This window comes from Podarcis melisellensis, assembly GCF_964234715.1.
Source record: "Podarcis melisellensis genome assembly, chromosome: 2".
NCBI lineage: Eukaryota > Metazoa > Chordata > Lepidosauria > Squamata > Lacertidae > Podarcis > Podarcis melisellensis.
Window position 1 is genome coordinate 6789378 of NC_138529.1, and position 17405 is coordinate 6806782.

At 50.8% G+C, this 17405-nt stretch overlaps 1 protein-coding gene across 5 annotated transcripts in view; it reads left to right on the forward strand.

Annotated features, from left to right (window-relative positions):
* Nucleotides 1–990: 990 nt before the first annotated feature.
* ADCY6 (adenylate cyclase 6) overlaps nucleotides 991–17405 on the forward strand; it is a 48276-nt gene continuing 31861 nt past the window's right edge. The window contains exons 1-9 of one of the 5 annotated variants that reach the window (XM_081900703.1): nucleotides 991–1472; nucleotides 3138–3409; nucleotides 5040–5152; nucleotides 5610–6432; nucleotides 12458–12607; nucleotides 12866–12987; nucleotides 13277–13388; nucleotides 14077–14204; nucleotides 17136–17294. In XM_081900703.1, the coding sequence (XP_081756829.1) occupies nucleotides 5611–6432; nucleotides 12458–12607; nucleotides 12866–12987; nucleotides 13277–13388; nucleotides 14077–14204; nucleotides 17136–17294 (1493 nt within the window). In that variant the 5' untranslated portion in view covers nucleotides 991–1472; nucleotides 3138–3409; nucleotides 5040–5152; nucleotide 5610. Of the gene's footprint in view, nucleotides 1473–1918; nucleotides 2093–2914; nucleotides 3410–3448; nucleotides 3467–5039; nucleotides 5153–5609; nucleotides 6433–12457; nucleotides 12608–12865; nucleotides 12988–13276; nucleotides 13389–14076; nucleotides 14205–17135; nucleotides 17295–17405 lie in introns of those variants that run through there. The other 4 variants (XM_081900705.1, XM_081900706.1, XM_081900704.1 and 1 more) reach the window with 4 other exon arrangements.

Below are 17405 nucleotides of genomic sequence, written 5' to 3' on the forward strand. Positions count from 1 at the left end.
GGCACAGGGGCAGGTGCCCTGGAAGAACCGCTCCACTGTGCCCTTAACAAAATGCCATCCTTGCCACTGCGGGCACTTCCCTGGCCCCGTGGGTCTCACGGTTAATTAACAATTAAGCTTACCTCTTCGGAGGATTGTGCCACGGGGAGGCCTGCCTTCCCCTTTCTTTCTCCCTCGCTGGCACAAACTAAGGGAGTGGCACGAACAGAAGGATTTAGGGCTTGTCCTCTGCCTGGCACTGTCCCCATGCCAAGGGCAAGCTGCTCACTAACCATTTCCCTTCCTCTGCTTGTATGCTGCTAGCAAGCTTGCGGGGGGAGAGAGAGACTCAAACCAGCCCTGAGAGATTGCCTGGGGTCGGGATCTGGAGCGGAGCAGAGCGGCCTCCAAGTTGGGCAAACAGGCTGGCCAGCCACTTGTTGATGGATGGAGTGTATCTGATGACTGACGCCGTGGGGCATCCAAACGGGTGGACGCTTATACGGCTGGCAGAGGCATGCCTACTCAGAAGTAAATGCCATTGTTTTCAGTAGGGTTGGCTCCCAGGTAAGTCCGCACAGACTTTCAGCCTGATATTTCTGTTGTGCGTTGCGGATAAGCAAAAAACAGAGGGGAGGTGGATTCTCCTGGTTTAAGAGATGGCAACAACAGGTGGTTCCTGAGCAAAACCCAAACGGCATTAAGAGATTTCCCCCTCTAGGCGACAACAGTTTGGCATCCACGAGTGTCCTGGGATTGGGAGATTTTTTAATGCTGGGGTGGGGGGGGGATGTGCGTACGAAGAGGCGAGAGCCTCAGAGACCCTTGTAGCCAAGAGTTGTGCTTTAGGACACCGGGGACTGTCGCCACCCACGGGCGGTAGGTGTTGCGTGTATCTCCCGGCGGGCACGCGTGTGAGCCGAGCGAATCCATCTACCGCAGAGTGGGGAGAGGCGGATTGCACCACTGGGCCCAGCTGCCGCTCTCTGCCCCCCCCCTTGCTCTGCCTGCTTGCAGCAGGTGCCCATGCTTTGGGCAGCCTCCGCCGCCTCTCGTTGCCAAGCGCCCTCGCTGCCTGGAATCACAGCTCCTCTCTCCCTCGGCATCTCTGCTTCCCCCGCGCCAACTGCCCCCGCATCCCCGCGCAACAGGCGAAGGGAAGGCGACAAAAGGGACCTTGTGCCTTTAAGGCCTCCTGCTTGGCGATCCCGGTCAGGAGCGCACGGAGCGGGGCGAGCCTTGTGGATCCGGGCTAGAGGGCGTTTACTCTGGACAACGCGGGGAGGAGGGGACGGGCCCAGAGCGGGCGGGCAGGCGGGCAGGAATGGAGAGGAGGCGAAAGCGGAGAGGGGGGCGCATGGTGTAAACAGATAGCGAGGGGCTGCAGAAGGATCTGCTTGCCAGAGATCGCTGCTTGCTACACCCCCCCCGCCGCCCCCCCCCCGCCGGAGAGGAGGGCCCTGCCGTGCCCAGAGGCGGCCCAGCACCCGGAGGTGAGTGGTAGTGGCGGAGGTGGTGAACGGGAGCAAGCCGGAGAGCGCACGGAAGATCTCTCCGAGGGGGAAATACGCTTTGCGCCCCGGAGGACGCATGGAGCCGGGCGGCGGCGGGGCGCTGGGAGGCTGGCTCTGGGAACCGCCGCGTCCAGAAAGGCCGGGCCTGCCGGGGGTGCGGCGGGGAGAAGCTAGCTGGGGAGGTGGTCCCGAGAGGGATGGCAGCGCAACGAGCAGAAAGGGGTGGCAGCAGTTAGGCCGTCCCCACGGCGACTTGGCGCACGGGAGGAGAGGGGACGCGTTTGGGTGCAAGTGCGCCGGCTGGGGGCGCTCTCTAGGCCCAGAGATCCGCGGCGACTGCGGGGAATGCAAGAGGGCGCGGGGGGGGGAGGGGCGTGGGGACAGGTGCGCACAGCAGTGGGCCGATGCGGGGCCCTTGGGGGGCGCACTTGCCCAGAGCCGGGAAAGTTCCATGGCTGCCCCCCGACTGGAAGACTGGCTATTGAATTAGGTGGGGAGGCAATAGGGTGCCTGCAGAGCGCAGGAGAAAAGGCTAATGATAATGCAAGTCCCAGAGTTGAAAGATTTCACCTTCCTTGTGTTCGTAAGGGCTGAACGCGGTAGGACTTTCTCCCCATTTCTGCTTCCCCCAGGATTGGTTTTCTGGGATCCCTCTGCAGGGATTGGTTGGCTCCCGAATGTGGGCTGGCCTGGGCAGCTTAGCTTCTCAGCCTGGTCAGGTTACATACCTGGAGGAGGAGCAGGTGGGCTTCCCCTAAAGCCTCTGTATTGTGAGCTGTGGACTTATTTATTCTTTGGCAGAGGGAAGGGGGTCTCTGGGCAGAGAGTCTCTGTGGGACTCTGGGCTCTTTTCCCATTGAACTTTGGAACCACCTCTCCCAAGCCCCTGGGACCTGGAGAAGGGGAAAAGGAAGTTGACCTATAACCTGGTGCAAGGCAGAGGGTGCTGTGCTATAGGGAACAGGCTCTTGAGTGAGGGATGTTGGGCTGCAGGGAGTAGGGTAAAAGTGACTATGCGAGGGGGCATGTGTTCTTCCTAGGATGCATAGCTGAACCAAGGAAGAAGATGCTGTTGCTGTTGTATCACTTTGTTATGCTTCGTTATTGCATCACTTACGAATGCGGGGGGGGGGGTTGCGGGGAGGGGGGGAATCCATGCTGGGGGAGCTGAGCTGTAATAAACCTTGCTATTAAGCCAAAGTCCTTCCCCCTCCCTGCATGCTTGAGTTTTCTTTCAGCCCGGCTTCTCCCTAGATGGGTTATGTCCTGCACCCCTTGACCTCCTCCGCTTGCCACAAAGCTGTCCTCATGTGCTGTTGGCTGCTGCTTCCCACAGCCCAGGAGGCTGCGTCAGAGTGCTGCTGGTGTGTGTGAAGCCATTCCTGCTGTGTGTGTGTTGTGTGGGGATTGGAGGGGAGGGGAAGAGGGGTCCAGCTTCTGAAGCCTGCCTGTGTGTTCCTACAGTAAAGGGCAATGATGTCATGACGTTGACGCCATCTCCCTGGATGGATGCAGATAAGAACAGTGTGGGAGGGCACTGGAATCGCTCTCCGAAGGGGTTGGAGCTAAAACAAGCCCTGGTTTGGCTGGCACTCAAGACAAATAGAGTTTGAAAGGGGAAAACTATTCCACTTTGGTTTTCAGTGAATGGGCGAGCTAAGCCAGAGGAAGGACCCAGCTGCCAGAAACTAGCACCGCTGCCCCTCCTGCCCCAAACTTTCCCTGGCCTCTGAAATCTCTCCTGTTGCACATCCTGGGCAAAACTCCACACCGTTTGGAGAAGAGGAAGGGCACATTGCTAAGAGAGCAGCAGAATGGCGAGCTGGAATTAGTGGACAAGTAAACTGAGTTTGGACTGAGCTGTGCCCATATAGTTCCTTTCACCTTGTGTTCTGGATCTTTGATGCGTGGATCAGGTGAGCCAACAAGTGTCGGAGACCAGTGGGGTCTGCATATTGTAGGCTGTGTTCACTGTACGTTTTAAACTTTTGTATCCATATTCTCGTGTGTGTGTGTGTATTCGCTGTGCAGAGATACCATTTTGATGGGCAGTGTGGGAAAAGGACTTGTGTTTTGCAAGGGCTTTGGTGGAGATTGGCGGGTTGCTGTGCGTGTGAACACTCTCTCGGTCCTCTCCCTTTGCCTCTAGTGACAGCCAAGGAGTGTGGTGTTGCCTTGAGATCTCTCTGAATAATTCAGTCCCTTCATCTGCATAACTCCACCTTTGCTTCTGTTTCTTGGGTGCTCTTAAGAGTGTGATGAAATGTTAGGAACCAGGTTTTGCTGCCAGGCTGACACTCGCTAAAGACTCTTCCCACTTCGGGGGAGAGAGAGGGGGGCAGGGCACAGTCGCCTTGCCACCAACATGCCACATGCCTTCTCAACCTGCCAGTTAAGAGTGGCCTAGCTCCACCCGATCCCCTCCAACAGCATTCTGTAAGGCCTTGATCAATGCCAACAATCCCCTCTGTCCCCTTATTGTTGCAATGGGCAGGATGTGTATAGAGAGGGGACCTGTGTATAGCACCCCCTCCCCATGGGATCTATGTTGGTGAGAGCAATGCACAGGGAGATTTTGCTGCAGGCAGCCACTAATTCTCCAGGTGCAGCACTTTCACTTTCTCTCTGGAGGAATTACTGACAGCCGCCCTCTCTCCTGTGGGAAGTAGGGAAAGTGTGCAGGTACACTGTTGGGGGTGGGGCTAATCCCATTCCCTGCTCCCTTCCTTGATCTTGGGGATTAAGAATCAAGCAGGTTTTCCCTTCTGCAACAAACCCCTCCTCATCCGCATAACACCATCCTTTTGGGGTTTTCCCCCCCTTAGTCCTTCTCCAGTGGGTTGGGATGTTAGGAGCCAGCCTTTTTAAAGAAGGAAAGAGAGATTAGCATATTGATCACTGTTCTTTTGTTGGAGCTGACCTTGGTAGGACAACTGTTGCTGCCTGTCCTCCACTTTGCTGCACCAGGGATGCTAAATTGAAGCAAGCCACACACACACACACCCGAGACTCTGTTAGCTGCTTTTTATGCAGGTCGGGCGGGGGGGGGGGGAACATGCACATATTTCTGATTCCCAGTATCAGCAGCAGATGGTTCAGTGACCAAAGTACCTGCAAGTCTCCCTCTGTCAGCACCACGCAACCTGAGGTTACAAAGCGACTTGTTTGAGCTGTCCTTTTGACTCAAGGCAGTTAATGTATTTATTTGTGTTTGTGGGCTGTTAGTTAGAGCACCGTGCTCATACTGTCATCCTTGTTGGAAGGGGAATAAAGGGATAGATATCTTTGCGTCACTCAGCATAAAGTATGCACGGGGGGGGCGGCGTGTCATACCCTGGTGGGAATCTAGTTGCATCTCAGGGGAAGTGTCTGTAATAGAACTTGAAGTCGAAAGAGAATGTGTGAAGGTAACCACAGATTGGCAAGTAGAGAAACATCCAGTCTCAAGTTCCCGAGAGCAGGAGAACGGGATGCAATGGGGGCTTCAGCCTTGGAAGAGCATCGAGGATGAACAACAAGCGTGACTGCTTTCTTTTCTTTGAACAGGTTGCCACTCAATGTTGAAGAGGAAATAAGAGACGCCCCTCACTGCTGCTGCTTTGCCTTCCCTACGGGGATCCATGTCGCCTCCTCGTGTCCAGTTCCCAGTGGCCTTCCAGGTATTGAATCTCCCCATGGCAAAGAGGGCAACCTCTGATGCATTGGCACCGACCCCTAATAAATCTGAACCCTCCCTCTGCAGGCTCTCAAGATGCTCTTTTCCAGAATGTGGATGCTCTTGCTTCCCCTGTCCCACCTCTCTACGTTAGGCACCTCTGGTTTATGTATCTTGCCACACAAGCTTTGCCTCATCCCCTGGCACTGATCCAGCTGCCCTGCTTGAAGAGCATCCTATATGGTGGCTGCCATCCTTGTTACCTAAACTGGAAAGCACCTTGTTACCTAAACTGAAAGCACCTCCTTCTAGGTTCTACGGACCCATGGCAGGAACTGCTCCCTTACTGGGCTGTGTGGGGAACGATGTGGGGTTGGTCCTCTCGGAGAGGCAAGCTCAGCTGACTTTCTCCCTTGCTCTGCCTGTTCTTATTTCTAATGCCCTTTCCCCTTCCCCCACAGTATGTCCTGGTTTAGCGGCATCCTGGTGCCCAAAGTGGACGAGCGGAAGACTGCTTGGGGGGAGCGCAATGGGCCCAAGCGCCACCGCCCAGCGCTCTGTGGCCCTCGCTACATGAGTTGCCTGCAGGACCCGGAGCTGGAGCGCGGAGGCAGCGGGGGACTGGGCCTGAACTGTTCGTGGCAGGAGGACCACTATGGCAAGAAGGCGCCGCCGCCACCCCCGCCTGGCACTGGGGACCTGGGACTCAAAGCCGTGGACCTGGGCTTCGAGGACGGGGGCGGAGAGGCCAAGGGGCTCTCGGCCAGCGACTGTGGCCGGCGCCTGCTGCAAGTGTTCCGCTCCAAGCGCTTCCGTTCGGCCAAGCTGGAGCGGCTCTACCAGCGCTACTTCTTCCAGATGAACCAGAGTTCGTTGACGGTGCTCATGGGAGTCTTGGTGCTGGCTTGTAGCATCATGCTGCTGTTCCACTGCGTGCCTGGCACTCCCCGCGTGCCCTATGCTGCTGCCCTGGCTGTGGCGGCCGCCCTGTTCCTCTCACTCATGGTCCTCTGCAACCGGACTGGCTTCCACCAGGACTGCATGTGGGCCGTGAGCTACTTGGTCATTGGGGCGTTGTGCGGGGTGCAGGCCCTGGGCACTCTCCTGGTCTCTCCACGCAGTGCCTCCGAGGGCGTCTGGTGGAGTGTCTTCTTCATCTACATCATCTACACCCTCCTGCCCGTCCGCATGCGGGTGGCAGTCCTGGCTGGAGCCTTGCTCTCTGTGCTGCACCTGGTAATCTCCTGGCACCAGAACAGGGCGGACTCCTTCCTTTGGAAGCAGGTAAGGGGGAAGGAGTGAGGGCGGAGGAGGCCTGGGATTAATGAATCCCTTGTGGACAAAGAAACACCTTGGAAGCTGAGGAAAGGCACACTTGAAACCGTACACTAATTGGGCAAAGGCCTTGGGTGTGAAGCAAAAAGGCTGCCAAGTCGGGGACTCGTATGGTAATTGCTTCAGGCTTTTGTTGGGGAGCAGTCAAGTGGCCTGCAGCCTAATTCTCCTGTTGAGCTGCGTGGGAACATGAATCTGTGGCCCCTTCCTAAGCTGGTAGGAGCAGCTTTGGGTAGTATAGGAGGAGCCTGCCTGTGGCTCCTCCCCATGCTGTGGGATTGGCCCAGTTTCTGGAAGTGGGCGATTGGGATATTTCATTTCCTGAGTTCCCCAAATAACACGGTTAGCTTGGCTGTTGGCGCTAAAGCCTTGTGTGTGAAAACTTCGTTTTGCTTCTGTCCCGTATCTGTTTGGTTCTTGCCCGCTTTTCATTGCTTGGTGGTGACAGAGGAACGCCTGGGAATCTTGTTTGGCCAGAACTAGCACTGAACATCTTTTCCCAGCACAGAATCTGATGGCACGTCCACAGGATCCTCTACTTAACACAGGAACGTTCTTTGTGGTGGGATGGTTGGATATTTTGGGGCAGTTTTAAGCTGCCCACTTGGACTCCTCAGTCTCCTGCCTCTTGTTGCTGCATGACTAGTAGCCCCTTTTTCCATCATGAGTTTGTCTAACCTCCTTTTAAAGCTATCCAAGTTGGTGGCCACAGCCGTGACAGCCATTTCCATAGCTTAAATATCGCTGGGTGAAGAAGGTTTCTGCCTTGTCTGTCCTGAATCTCCCAGCAACCATTGGATGACCTTGTGGCTCAAGGACAATGAGAGAGAAACCGCTGCCCTCTTTCTCCCCACCTGCATAATTTTATATACCTGTCTGGTGGTCTCTCCTTGCCCTTCCCTGGCCTTACGTGCCTTTTTTTTTAATCCCCTAAGCTAACAAGTCTGGTGTGCTGTTCCTTTTCTCATACAGGAGTTGCTTCAGCTCTTGATAATTTTGGTTGCCCCTTTTCTCTGAATGAATTAGGAAATCAGGCATTTGAAAGTGAATTAGAACAATTTGTATGATAAAGAGTTCTCTGCTGTCCACCAGTTGCATATTATAAATCAGTGCCATGAAAGACAAAGTCTTACCTATTTTGTACCTTAGTGAGTAATGTGCTAATTATGGTCTGCACTCCACAGAGAACCATATCTACACATTATGCCTAAGCATCTCTACCTGCTGTCATCACTGTATCATTAGTGCTACAGTGCTGTGTAGCATCCAGATTTATGGTGACCTTTTTATCAGCCTTCCCCAACTTGGTACCTTCCAGATGTTGTAGACTACCACCATCCCTTGCTATTGTTCATGCTGGCTGGGGCTTGTGGGAGCTGTAGTTTTAAAACATCTGGTGGACATTAGGCTGGATAAAGCTGTTTTTATATGCTTACATTCCAAGCCTTGAATTTACTTCCCTGATGCTCTGTTTGCTGCAGAGATGAAGGCAAAGGTGTAATTTAAATGTCCACATTTATTCAGCTGGTAAATGCAGAAGTTCAGCTAACCATAATTTTAATAGTCAGTTCCATCACCTCTTTTTGTGTTTCCATTTCTCTGGCCCTAGGATGGAGCAGTATAATTTACCCATTTCTTTTGTATTTTTATCCTTTTGAAATCCGTCAATTCAATGTGTCTAAAACTTACATAATTGCATTGCAATTAGGTTTTTGAACTACTACGTAACATACCTCTTAAACACGGGTCATTAAAATTGTGATGTTGAACACTACAGTGGCAATGAGGCATAATTCTAAAATGTGTAATGTTTTGTGTGTGGAGAGGAGAAAATGGGAGGAAAGGAAAGAGGCCACAAGAGGGTGGCCTACATAGAATAATGATCTGGAGCTTGCAGACTCCCTCAGTGATTTATATCTGTGCCCCTTTATTGACATGGTTTTAGAAAAGGGTCTTTAAAACACTCAAATCCGCAAGTTCACTGGTTGTTTCTCCCCCACTGCTCCCCAGATCTCTCCTGTTCTTGCCCTGTCTGTTAGCTCTGGTTAGCCCAACTTTCAGCGTTTCTCTTCTGGGAATAACTAGAAGGATCTGCGTCTGCAAAGTTATCAGAGTGATGAGCGCTGCCACTGGCGACGGAGAGGCAAATGTGGTGGTCAGTTTGCAGCTGCTTCTGCTGTTAGTGTAACCTCACGGCCTGCTTGGGTTTCATCCACGGCTCCATTTGGTTCCCCTTCCTCCTCGGTTCAGCCTTCCAGTGCTCCTTTCCAAAAAAGGATCAAGGATACAGCTGCTCACATCAGCCTTTTCTGTTCAGAAGGAAAGAAATAGCTACTTTCAAGGTTTGGGTTGCTGTGGATTTCTGGGTTTTTTAGAACACACACACACACAAATAGCTCCCCTATGATGCTTGGAATTATTGCTGTATCTTCAACTCATAAACTAAATTAGAGTTAACCCTCAACTATCCAGTGCTGGCAGCAGCAATTGGGGAGTTAGCTTGGAGTCTGGAGGTGTCTATATAAGTGGCCCAGTCACTGTCTGCCATAAGTTAGTGACATCCTAGTGGGCATTCATTTTTGCTACCTTTCAAAACTCTGGTCAGGATTTATTTATTACATGTCCATACCACCCTTCATACAAAGATCAGAAACCAAAGTTTACAATATAAAAACACAAAAATACAATGCTCCCCCCCCCCCAGTTTAAAAGCCCACAGATTGTTTATTAGCCAAAAGCCTGGGAGGAATGCTTTGCCGGTGCCTAAAGATTAATAAGGGGACACGGGTGGCGCTGTGGGTAAAACCTCAGTGCCTAGGACTTGCCGATCGCATGGTTGGTGGTTCGAATCCCCACGGCGGGGTGAGCTCCCATTGTTCGGTCCCAGCTCCTGCCCACCTAGCAGTTCGAAAGCACTCCTAAGTGCAAGTAGATAAATAGGCACCACTTTCTAGCGGGAAGTTAAACGGCGTTTCCGTGTGCTGCTCTGGTGCCGGTTCGCCAGATGCAGCTTGTCACGCTGGCCACGTGACCCGGAAGTGTCTGTGGACAGCGCTGGCTCCCGGCCTATAGAGTGAGATGAGCGCACAACCCTAGAGTCTGTCAAGACTGGCCCGTACGGGCAGGGGTACCTTTACCTTTTACCTTTAAAGATTAATAATAATACATTTCCTATATCCCTCACATCTGGCTGGGTTGCCCCAGCCACTTTGGGTGACTTCCATCAAAAATACAGGGGGGGAAACCAACAACAATGCAGCCAAGGTGCCAGGCAAGCCTCCCTGGGGAGAGCATTTTACAGGCGAGGAGCCACAGCAGAAAAGGCCTGTTCTCGTCTTGCTGCCCTCCAGACCTCTCACGGAGGAGGCACAGATGGTGATCGCAGGGTCTGGGTCACTTCACATGAGGAGAGGCGGTCCTTGAGGATTGGTTGACCTTGGTGAGATGAGATCAGAGCTATCAGACTGTAGTGGCATTGTGGGAAAGAGCCCGCTGTTGACGTTTGTGCTCCAAGACTCATCATGCTGCCAGCATCCCTAGAACCTACCATCAGTGCCCTGCAGTAATAAGCACACCTTTACCTGTGAGCATTCCAGCATTTATAGAGTGGAGGTTTCAGCTGACCCCCAAGCAGATGGGTTAAGATCCTGTTTCCAGTTATCATGGCACTATTAGGTGACCTAGGAAGAAGCCTTAGCTTGTGCATTATTTACATATATATTATTTAGACTCCTCCCATGCTATCTCAATGGCTTAGGGCAGATTACAGATTGGTGTCGCCTATTGACTGCGTTAGAGTAACAACAAATTTACCCAAGCTGCCCAGGAAGCTTACAAAGATACTGAGTGCCTGTCACTGTGACAAACATTGCATGGAGAGAGAGCATGAGCTACTAAGAAAGTCCCGAATGACCAAGGGACAGCAGGTGTGTGTGTGCGCGCGTGCGTGTGCAAAAGTGCCACTGATTAACAAGGCAGCAGATTTTAAAGTTGTATTTCATATTGTATATTAATGCAGCTTCTTACCAAAAAATGCAGGGGAGAAGTGCAATAGATGGTAGGAGTGGTCACAGGCTTTGCAAAGGTTCCAGGTTTAATCTTTGACATCTCCATTTTTCATGGAAAAATGCTGCCACTCTGAGTAGACACTATTGGGCTCAATTGATAAATAGTCTTTCCTGTTGTTATTATAAGGCAGCTTTCTGTGTTTCTTATGTTTGTAAAAGAAGAGTCGTTGTCTCTCCCGTCCACATAACCATGTGCGCACACTCAAGGAAATGCCTCTTCTAAAATAGCACTTGCTTTGCTATCTGCCCAAAAAATGCATCTTGCTTCAGGAACATTGTTTCCCCCTTAATGCCACTGTTTGCAAATGTGCATGCAGACATAATTGATCACACAAACTTAATTAATAGGTTAATCAAATAAGAGTTTCAGCTGATGAATCAGTTGAAATGTCTCTAATTGAGGTTGTTGCCCTGAGAATAGACGTCGGCCATAGACCAAGTCTGACAATTTCTTTTTCATACCTACTTGGTATGGTAGCAATTGCACAAAGATTTCAAGCTGAGGTCTTTCCCAGCCCTGTCACCTAATCTTAGGCCTTCCCCATTCCAAGACCAACTAGAGATCTGTTGACTGGAGGAGCCGGGGATGGCCTGTGGAGCTAATCATCATCATCATCATCATCATCATCATCCACTCATCTGACTGGGTTGATCGAGCCACTCTGGGAAGTTTCTAGCAAAACATAAAATACATGATAAAACACACTCCCAACCAGGTCCTGTCCAGGCCTGCTTGGCTTCAACATGGCGGCTGCATCATGTGCCCATGGACCATGCCCTCAACTTTTCTGAATAAATCTGTGCCTCTGTCAGCTTGTTTGCCCATTCCCTCCCAATCCCTTTCTCCATCATGTCAGCTGGACTGTAAGCTGGTGGGGAGAGGCTAGGGTGTTTTCTTAATATTTGTGCAGTACCTAGAAAACATTAATTAATTAAATGATATCAAGTTAAAGAGCTGAAGTGAGATTTCAGCTGGCAACTTCCTGGCCTGCAGCTCACCCTTTTATCCACAGCACCATCCCAGTTCTCGGCAGCACCTTAGCTCAGTGGCAGGTGAGTCCTGGAGGCAGGGCAGGCCCAAGATGTGTCATTGCCTGAGGCAAAAGACAAGACCGTGCCTCCCTGTTGCACATAACAGAAACCAAGCAGGCTGTTAGATTAATCTTCCTTCAATTATGGCAACAGAAGAGCAGGCTCAGCTTAGGCAGGCCAGGCTATGCGGCTCCCACAAGAGAGTGGAAAGGCCAAGGGGCTGTTGCTTCCTATTACCTCCCCCAGCAGCAGCCACCTGTCAGGTGTGAGGCAGGTGAACACTCGGCTCTGCCAAAAGGGGATTAGCAGGTATTGCTGGTCAGCTGATCAACTGTGCCTGCAAAGCGCTGGACAAGATGGTGCTCTAAAATGGGCTTCTAGGAACAGACAGCCAGCCAATGGTCTATATCCAAAAGCTCCTTTCAAAGTGCTGCACAAGCACTGCCTGTGAGGGGTGTAAGAGTTTGGCCCAGTGGTCAGATTCTGTTCCCTAGCCCTGCCTTAAACCTTAGGGAACTGTGTTTTGCTTGTTTTTCTTCCCACCCTCTGTCTCCCGAAGGCAGAAAATTGGGACCCCTTTTGTATCCTGGCAGCACTGGAGGATGAGACTCCATTATGGGCCAAGAGGGTCTCCTTGGCTTGCCCAAAGCTCCCAATTCATTCTTTAGGGAAGGGAGCAGAGGGTAACGGCACCTCAGGTGGAGGGAAGGTGGTCCACCTCACAAACGTCAGGAACTGGAGTTGACGATGAATGGGCTTTTTAGTAGGTCTAGGTTTCCTGCTGAAAGCTTGCTGGGAAAGAAAACTGCTTGAAGCAGGTAACTTCTTTCCCTGCTCCAGTATGTGTTTCACTTGGGTCCCTCTCTTGCTTGCAGCTTGGAGCCAACATTTTGATATTCCTGTGTACCAACGTCATTGGCATCTGCACCCACTACCCGGCTGAGGTGTCGCAGCGCCAGGCCTTCCAAGAGACCCGGGGCTACATTCAGGCACGGCTACACCTGCAACGTGAAAACCGCCAGCAGGTGAGGAGTCATTGTGGGGGGCCAGGGTTAGGCATTAGGCCGCTTGGGGACGAGAGGGATGCCAGAATTTTGAGAGTCTGGCAATACTGGGGGGATTGTGAATTGGGACAGAAGGAATGTTAAGGTTGGAAGAGAAGGGTGAAGGGAGGATTATCTGTGACAAGGCTGAAACTGGTGCCTTTAATTTCGGTGTGTTGTGTCAACATTCTTGCTCTGAGGGGAGTATTTATGTGGCTTTCTCTCTGGGGTGGTGGGCAGGAGCGGCTCTTGCTTTCAGTGCTGCCCCAGCATGTTGCCATGGAGATGAAGGAGGACATCAACACAAAGAAGGAGGACATGATGTTCCACAAGATCTACATCCAGAAACATGACAATGTCAGGTACCAAGCTATTGGGATATGGGGTGTGTGTTTGCATGTGTGCACCCTGGGAGTGACCAAGGCCTAGGAGTGGCAAGGACGTCAGTGAAGCAAAGGCCGTTCTACTGTAAACATGGAAAACTTAAACTGCAGGGCACTTACTTTTCGACAAGACGTGAGCGGGTGGGTCGCTGGGTGCTCAAGGAGAGAAAATGTTGGCTGGGTTCTGGGTGGGTTTATTAAGACAGATAAGACAGAGACCCCCTTGCAGGTTCCTATGCTCATTTCCTGTCTCTTCTCACCCCAACAGCATTCTGTTTGCTGACATTGAGGGTTTCACTAGCTTGGCGTCCCAGTGCACAGCGCAGGAACTGGTCATGACACTGAACGAGCTTTTTGCCCGTTTTGACAAGCTGGCTGCGGTAAGTGCGTCTAGCAGGATCGGCCAGTGGAAGAGCTGACCTGTGTGGGAATGATGATCTGCCTGTGCTCATTGGAGGAATATGGCCCAGTCGGGGTTCTGGCAAATGTCTGCATGTTTTAAGCATGTGCACCTCCCTTGAGCTTTGTGCTTATTACAGGTGTGCCTGCAGCAAACACAGTTGCCGTGTTAAGAAATCCCCACAAATGTTCAGCTCTGGTACCACCTCCTTCCCTATGTTTGTGGACAAAGCAAGACCCTTTAAGGCACATCCCACAGCACTCTGTTTATTCTTATAAGTTTACTTCCCCTATAGAAGTACAGATTTTGGCTTCTGGAGGGTCTTTTTGTGGAGCAGGGGCAGAGGTATTGAACTGAGGTGAGATAATAACATACAACAATACAAACAACCAAATAAAAGACTTCCTTTATCCTGTATCTGGCCTCCTTATTTACTTCTTATAAGATTTTTCTAATTATAATTTAAATATCCACAGTGTTATGCTCACTGTATGTTATGTTCACGTTTAATGAGGGTGGATTTGTGTATTGGGGGTTTGTGTTTTGTTGTAAATAAAATTCCAATGAAAATTCAAATTCAAAATGAACTGAGGTGAGATGTGCTTGGAAGGGGCATGTTGGAGTTTGGGGTGGTGGTATTTCTGACTTCCTCCTCCTCCCTTTGGCAGGAGAATCACTGTCTCCGCATCAAGATCCTGGGGGACTGCTACTACTGTGTCTCTGGACTTCCAGAACCGCGGGCGGACCATGCCCATTGCTGCGTGGAGATGGGCGTTGACATGATCGAGGCCATTTCGTGAGTGTGAGAGGGGGAAGCAGTTTGGTTTGCGAGGGCTGCATGCGTTCCTTGGTATAGTCAGTGCCTCGCCATATGCATGTAACATGTTCCTTGTGACAGTTTCCAGAAAGGTAACCTTTTTAGCCTGTCACAGCGATCTTTGGGGCACTTTTTAAAGACTAATACATTTTCTACGGCATAAGCTTTAATCAGCTCGGATATCACAAAATTGTGTGTGTGTTTGCTGTTTCGTATTGCACAATGGGCTAGTTTGGATGTCAGTAAACCATGGTTTGTCGTGATGGGAACAAGCACCAGCTAGCCTAGGGTGTTTGTGCTCTCCCCACCTCTAGCGTAGACTGGATGAGGGGACTTGAATAGTCAGATTAATGACAATTTATCAGTATATCCAAATCATAAACTGTGGTTAATCTGAACAGTGGTTTGTTTGAAGGACGCCCACTTCATAAACCCATGGTTTAAAAAAGGTAAAGGGACCCCTGACCATTAGGTCCAGTCGTGACCGACTCTGGGGTTGTGGCGCTCATCTCGCTTTACTGGCTGAGGGAGCCGGCGTACATCTTCTGGGTCATGTGGCCAGCATGACTAAGCTGCTTCTGGCGAACCAGAGCAGCGCATGGAAACGCCGTTTACCTTCCCGCCGGAGTGGTACCTATTTATCGACTTGCCCTTTGATGTGCTTTTGAACTGCTAGGTTAGCAGGAGCAGGGACCCAGCAACAGGAGCTCACCCCGTTGCAGGGATTCGAACCGCCGCCCTAGGCTCTGTGGTTTAACCCACAGCTTATTTCAGATACACTCTGGTTACAATGAATTGTCAAGTTTGGATGGAATGTCAAGCTTGTTAATAACTTTTGGGTGGAATGTCAAGCTTGTTAATAACAAGCTTGCCAAATCTTCCAGTCACCCCCTCATGGCCACTCTGGAGGAGGAATGGAGATTGTCTGACCCTCACAGGTGCAGCCTGTTCCCATCATGATAAACCGCGTTTTATCAGGATATCTGAATCAGCTTACAATGTGTGAGATACACCAGCCATGACTGTGGCAGTTTGCGCATATGCTTGACGCACAACATACAGGTGGCAACATCCTTCTTTATCGCAGTTCACAATACAGAAAGCCAGATTCGTTACTTCTCCATTTATACAGATCACTGAATGGTTTTAAAAACTTAGTATCTCTTTCACACTTGCAGCATTCAGTTGGAACCTGGCTTGATAATAACTTATATGAGATAGCATCACCAGGGCTATGAAGCAGAAATATCTAATCTCAGTTCCTTCAAATGCAAAATTGTGGAACTGAATAAATCATACATGTTGGGGAAGCTTCTGTTATTCTCCCATAATGTTCTTAGTGTTGCTTTGGCTGGCAGGAGGGAGGGAGGTGCCTTGCCCTGCCTTTGCTTCCTGGCCATTCCTCAGCACCCCTCCTCCTCGTCCTCAGAAACTTCATACTTCACCAGGCATTGCCTATGTAATGGCAGGATTATCTTTACAGCCATATGGTCTAGAAACTTCCTTTTTGCAACACCCCCACCCCCCCTAAAAGCCAAAGTCCTCTCAGGGTGTCAGTTCTCTGTGCCAAGCCCTGTGCGATTGTGCCGTGTCACTGAAGGAAAGGAGAAAGGAGAACCCCATGGGGTTATTGATGGACAGCTGTGAAACTGGAGCCCCTTCCAGAGAATCGAAATGCTTTATCTATAGGCCTGTTTTTTGTAAGGCAGAAGCATCTGTGAGGTGAAGAGGTGCGTGATAAAAGCCAGCAATGCCACCAGCTTTGTCCTTGCATCTGAAGTCACGGGTGGCTGTTTTCTGTGCCCCACACTGTACCATCCAAAAGCGGCAGCTGGTGTCAAAGCGGCAAGATGCTTTTTGGTCCCTCAACCCTCTGGAGCAGGAAGTCTGTGGCACAAGCGGAATGGCATCATTGAATACAACCCAGTGGTTTATAATGGTGTCCCACTTCTGTGAAGGCTCACTCAAGTCCTAAGTAGTTGCTATATGTATGTGTAGAGACATTATCCCCCCCCCCAAAAAAAACTAATCTGAACAAAAACACAGAAAATAAAAAGAAGCATACAAAGTCTTCTTTCACAGGTAAATCTTAACTTGACCAACACAAAACCACTGATAAAAGGGTCTAAAGATGTGCTTTGGGTATGGATATGGTGATAAATTAATCTACAGGTGTTTGAGGCTCCATATTCCGTATTTTCCGTACGTTTCCGAGCACAATTAAAGGATTGGCCCTGACCTTTAAAGCCCTAAACGGCCTCGGCCCAGTATACCTGAAGGAGCATCTTCACCCCCATCATTCTGCCCGGACACTGAGGTCCAGCTCCGAGGGTCTTCTGGTGGTTCCCTCACTGCAAGAAGCAAAGCTACAGGGAACCAGGCAGAGGGCCTTCTTGGTAGTGGCACCCGCCCTGTGGAACACCCTCCCACCAGATGTCAAAGAGATAAACAACTACCTGACATTTAGAAGACATCTGAAGGCAGCCCTGTTTAGGGAAGTTTTTAATGTGTGACATTTTAATGTATTTTTAATCTTTGTTGGAAGCCACCCAGAGTGGCTGGGGAAACCCAGCCAGATGGGTGGGGTACAAATAAATAATAATAATATTATTGTATAGCCGAAGCTTGTCTATTGATCCTAGATTATTTTGTTCTCGTACCTCCATCCCCACCCTGGCAACTTGCTTGCAGGAAGTTTCATTGCCCATTTTAACGTCAGTCGTCACCCTTAAGGGCAGTGACCTGTTTTCTTGTACCCTGCATGAATACGACACTTTGTTGATGGTATTATAGTCAGTCTTCCCCTGTACGCAAGACACAGACTGCGTTTCTTACTTCACGCGAGAGAATTCATGGGTGTATGAAGAGGGGGAGGGGTGCTTTGACACTTCTTTTCCTCCTGCTTTTCAGGCTGGTGCGTGAGGTGACGGGGGTGAATGTGAACATGCGTGTCGGGATCCACAGTGGGCGTGTACATTGCGGAGTGCTGGGGCTACGCAAGTGGCAGTTTGACGTCTGGTCCAATGATGTCACCCTGGCCAACCACATGGAGGCTGGTGGCAAAGCTGGGTAAGTCCAGTCCCCATAGCCCTGAATTAAGGCTGGGGCAGTAATGGCCAGTGGTCAGCCATGATAGCAGTAGGGAGTCCTGGAACCTGTGGCTGGAGAGCCACAAAGTCT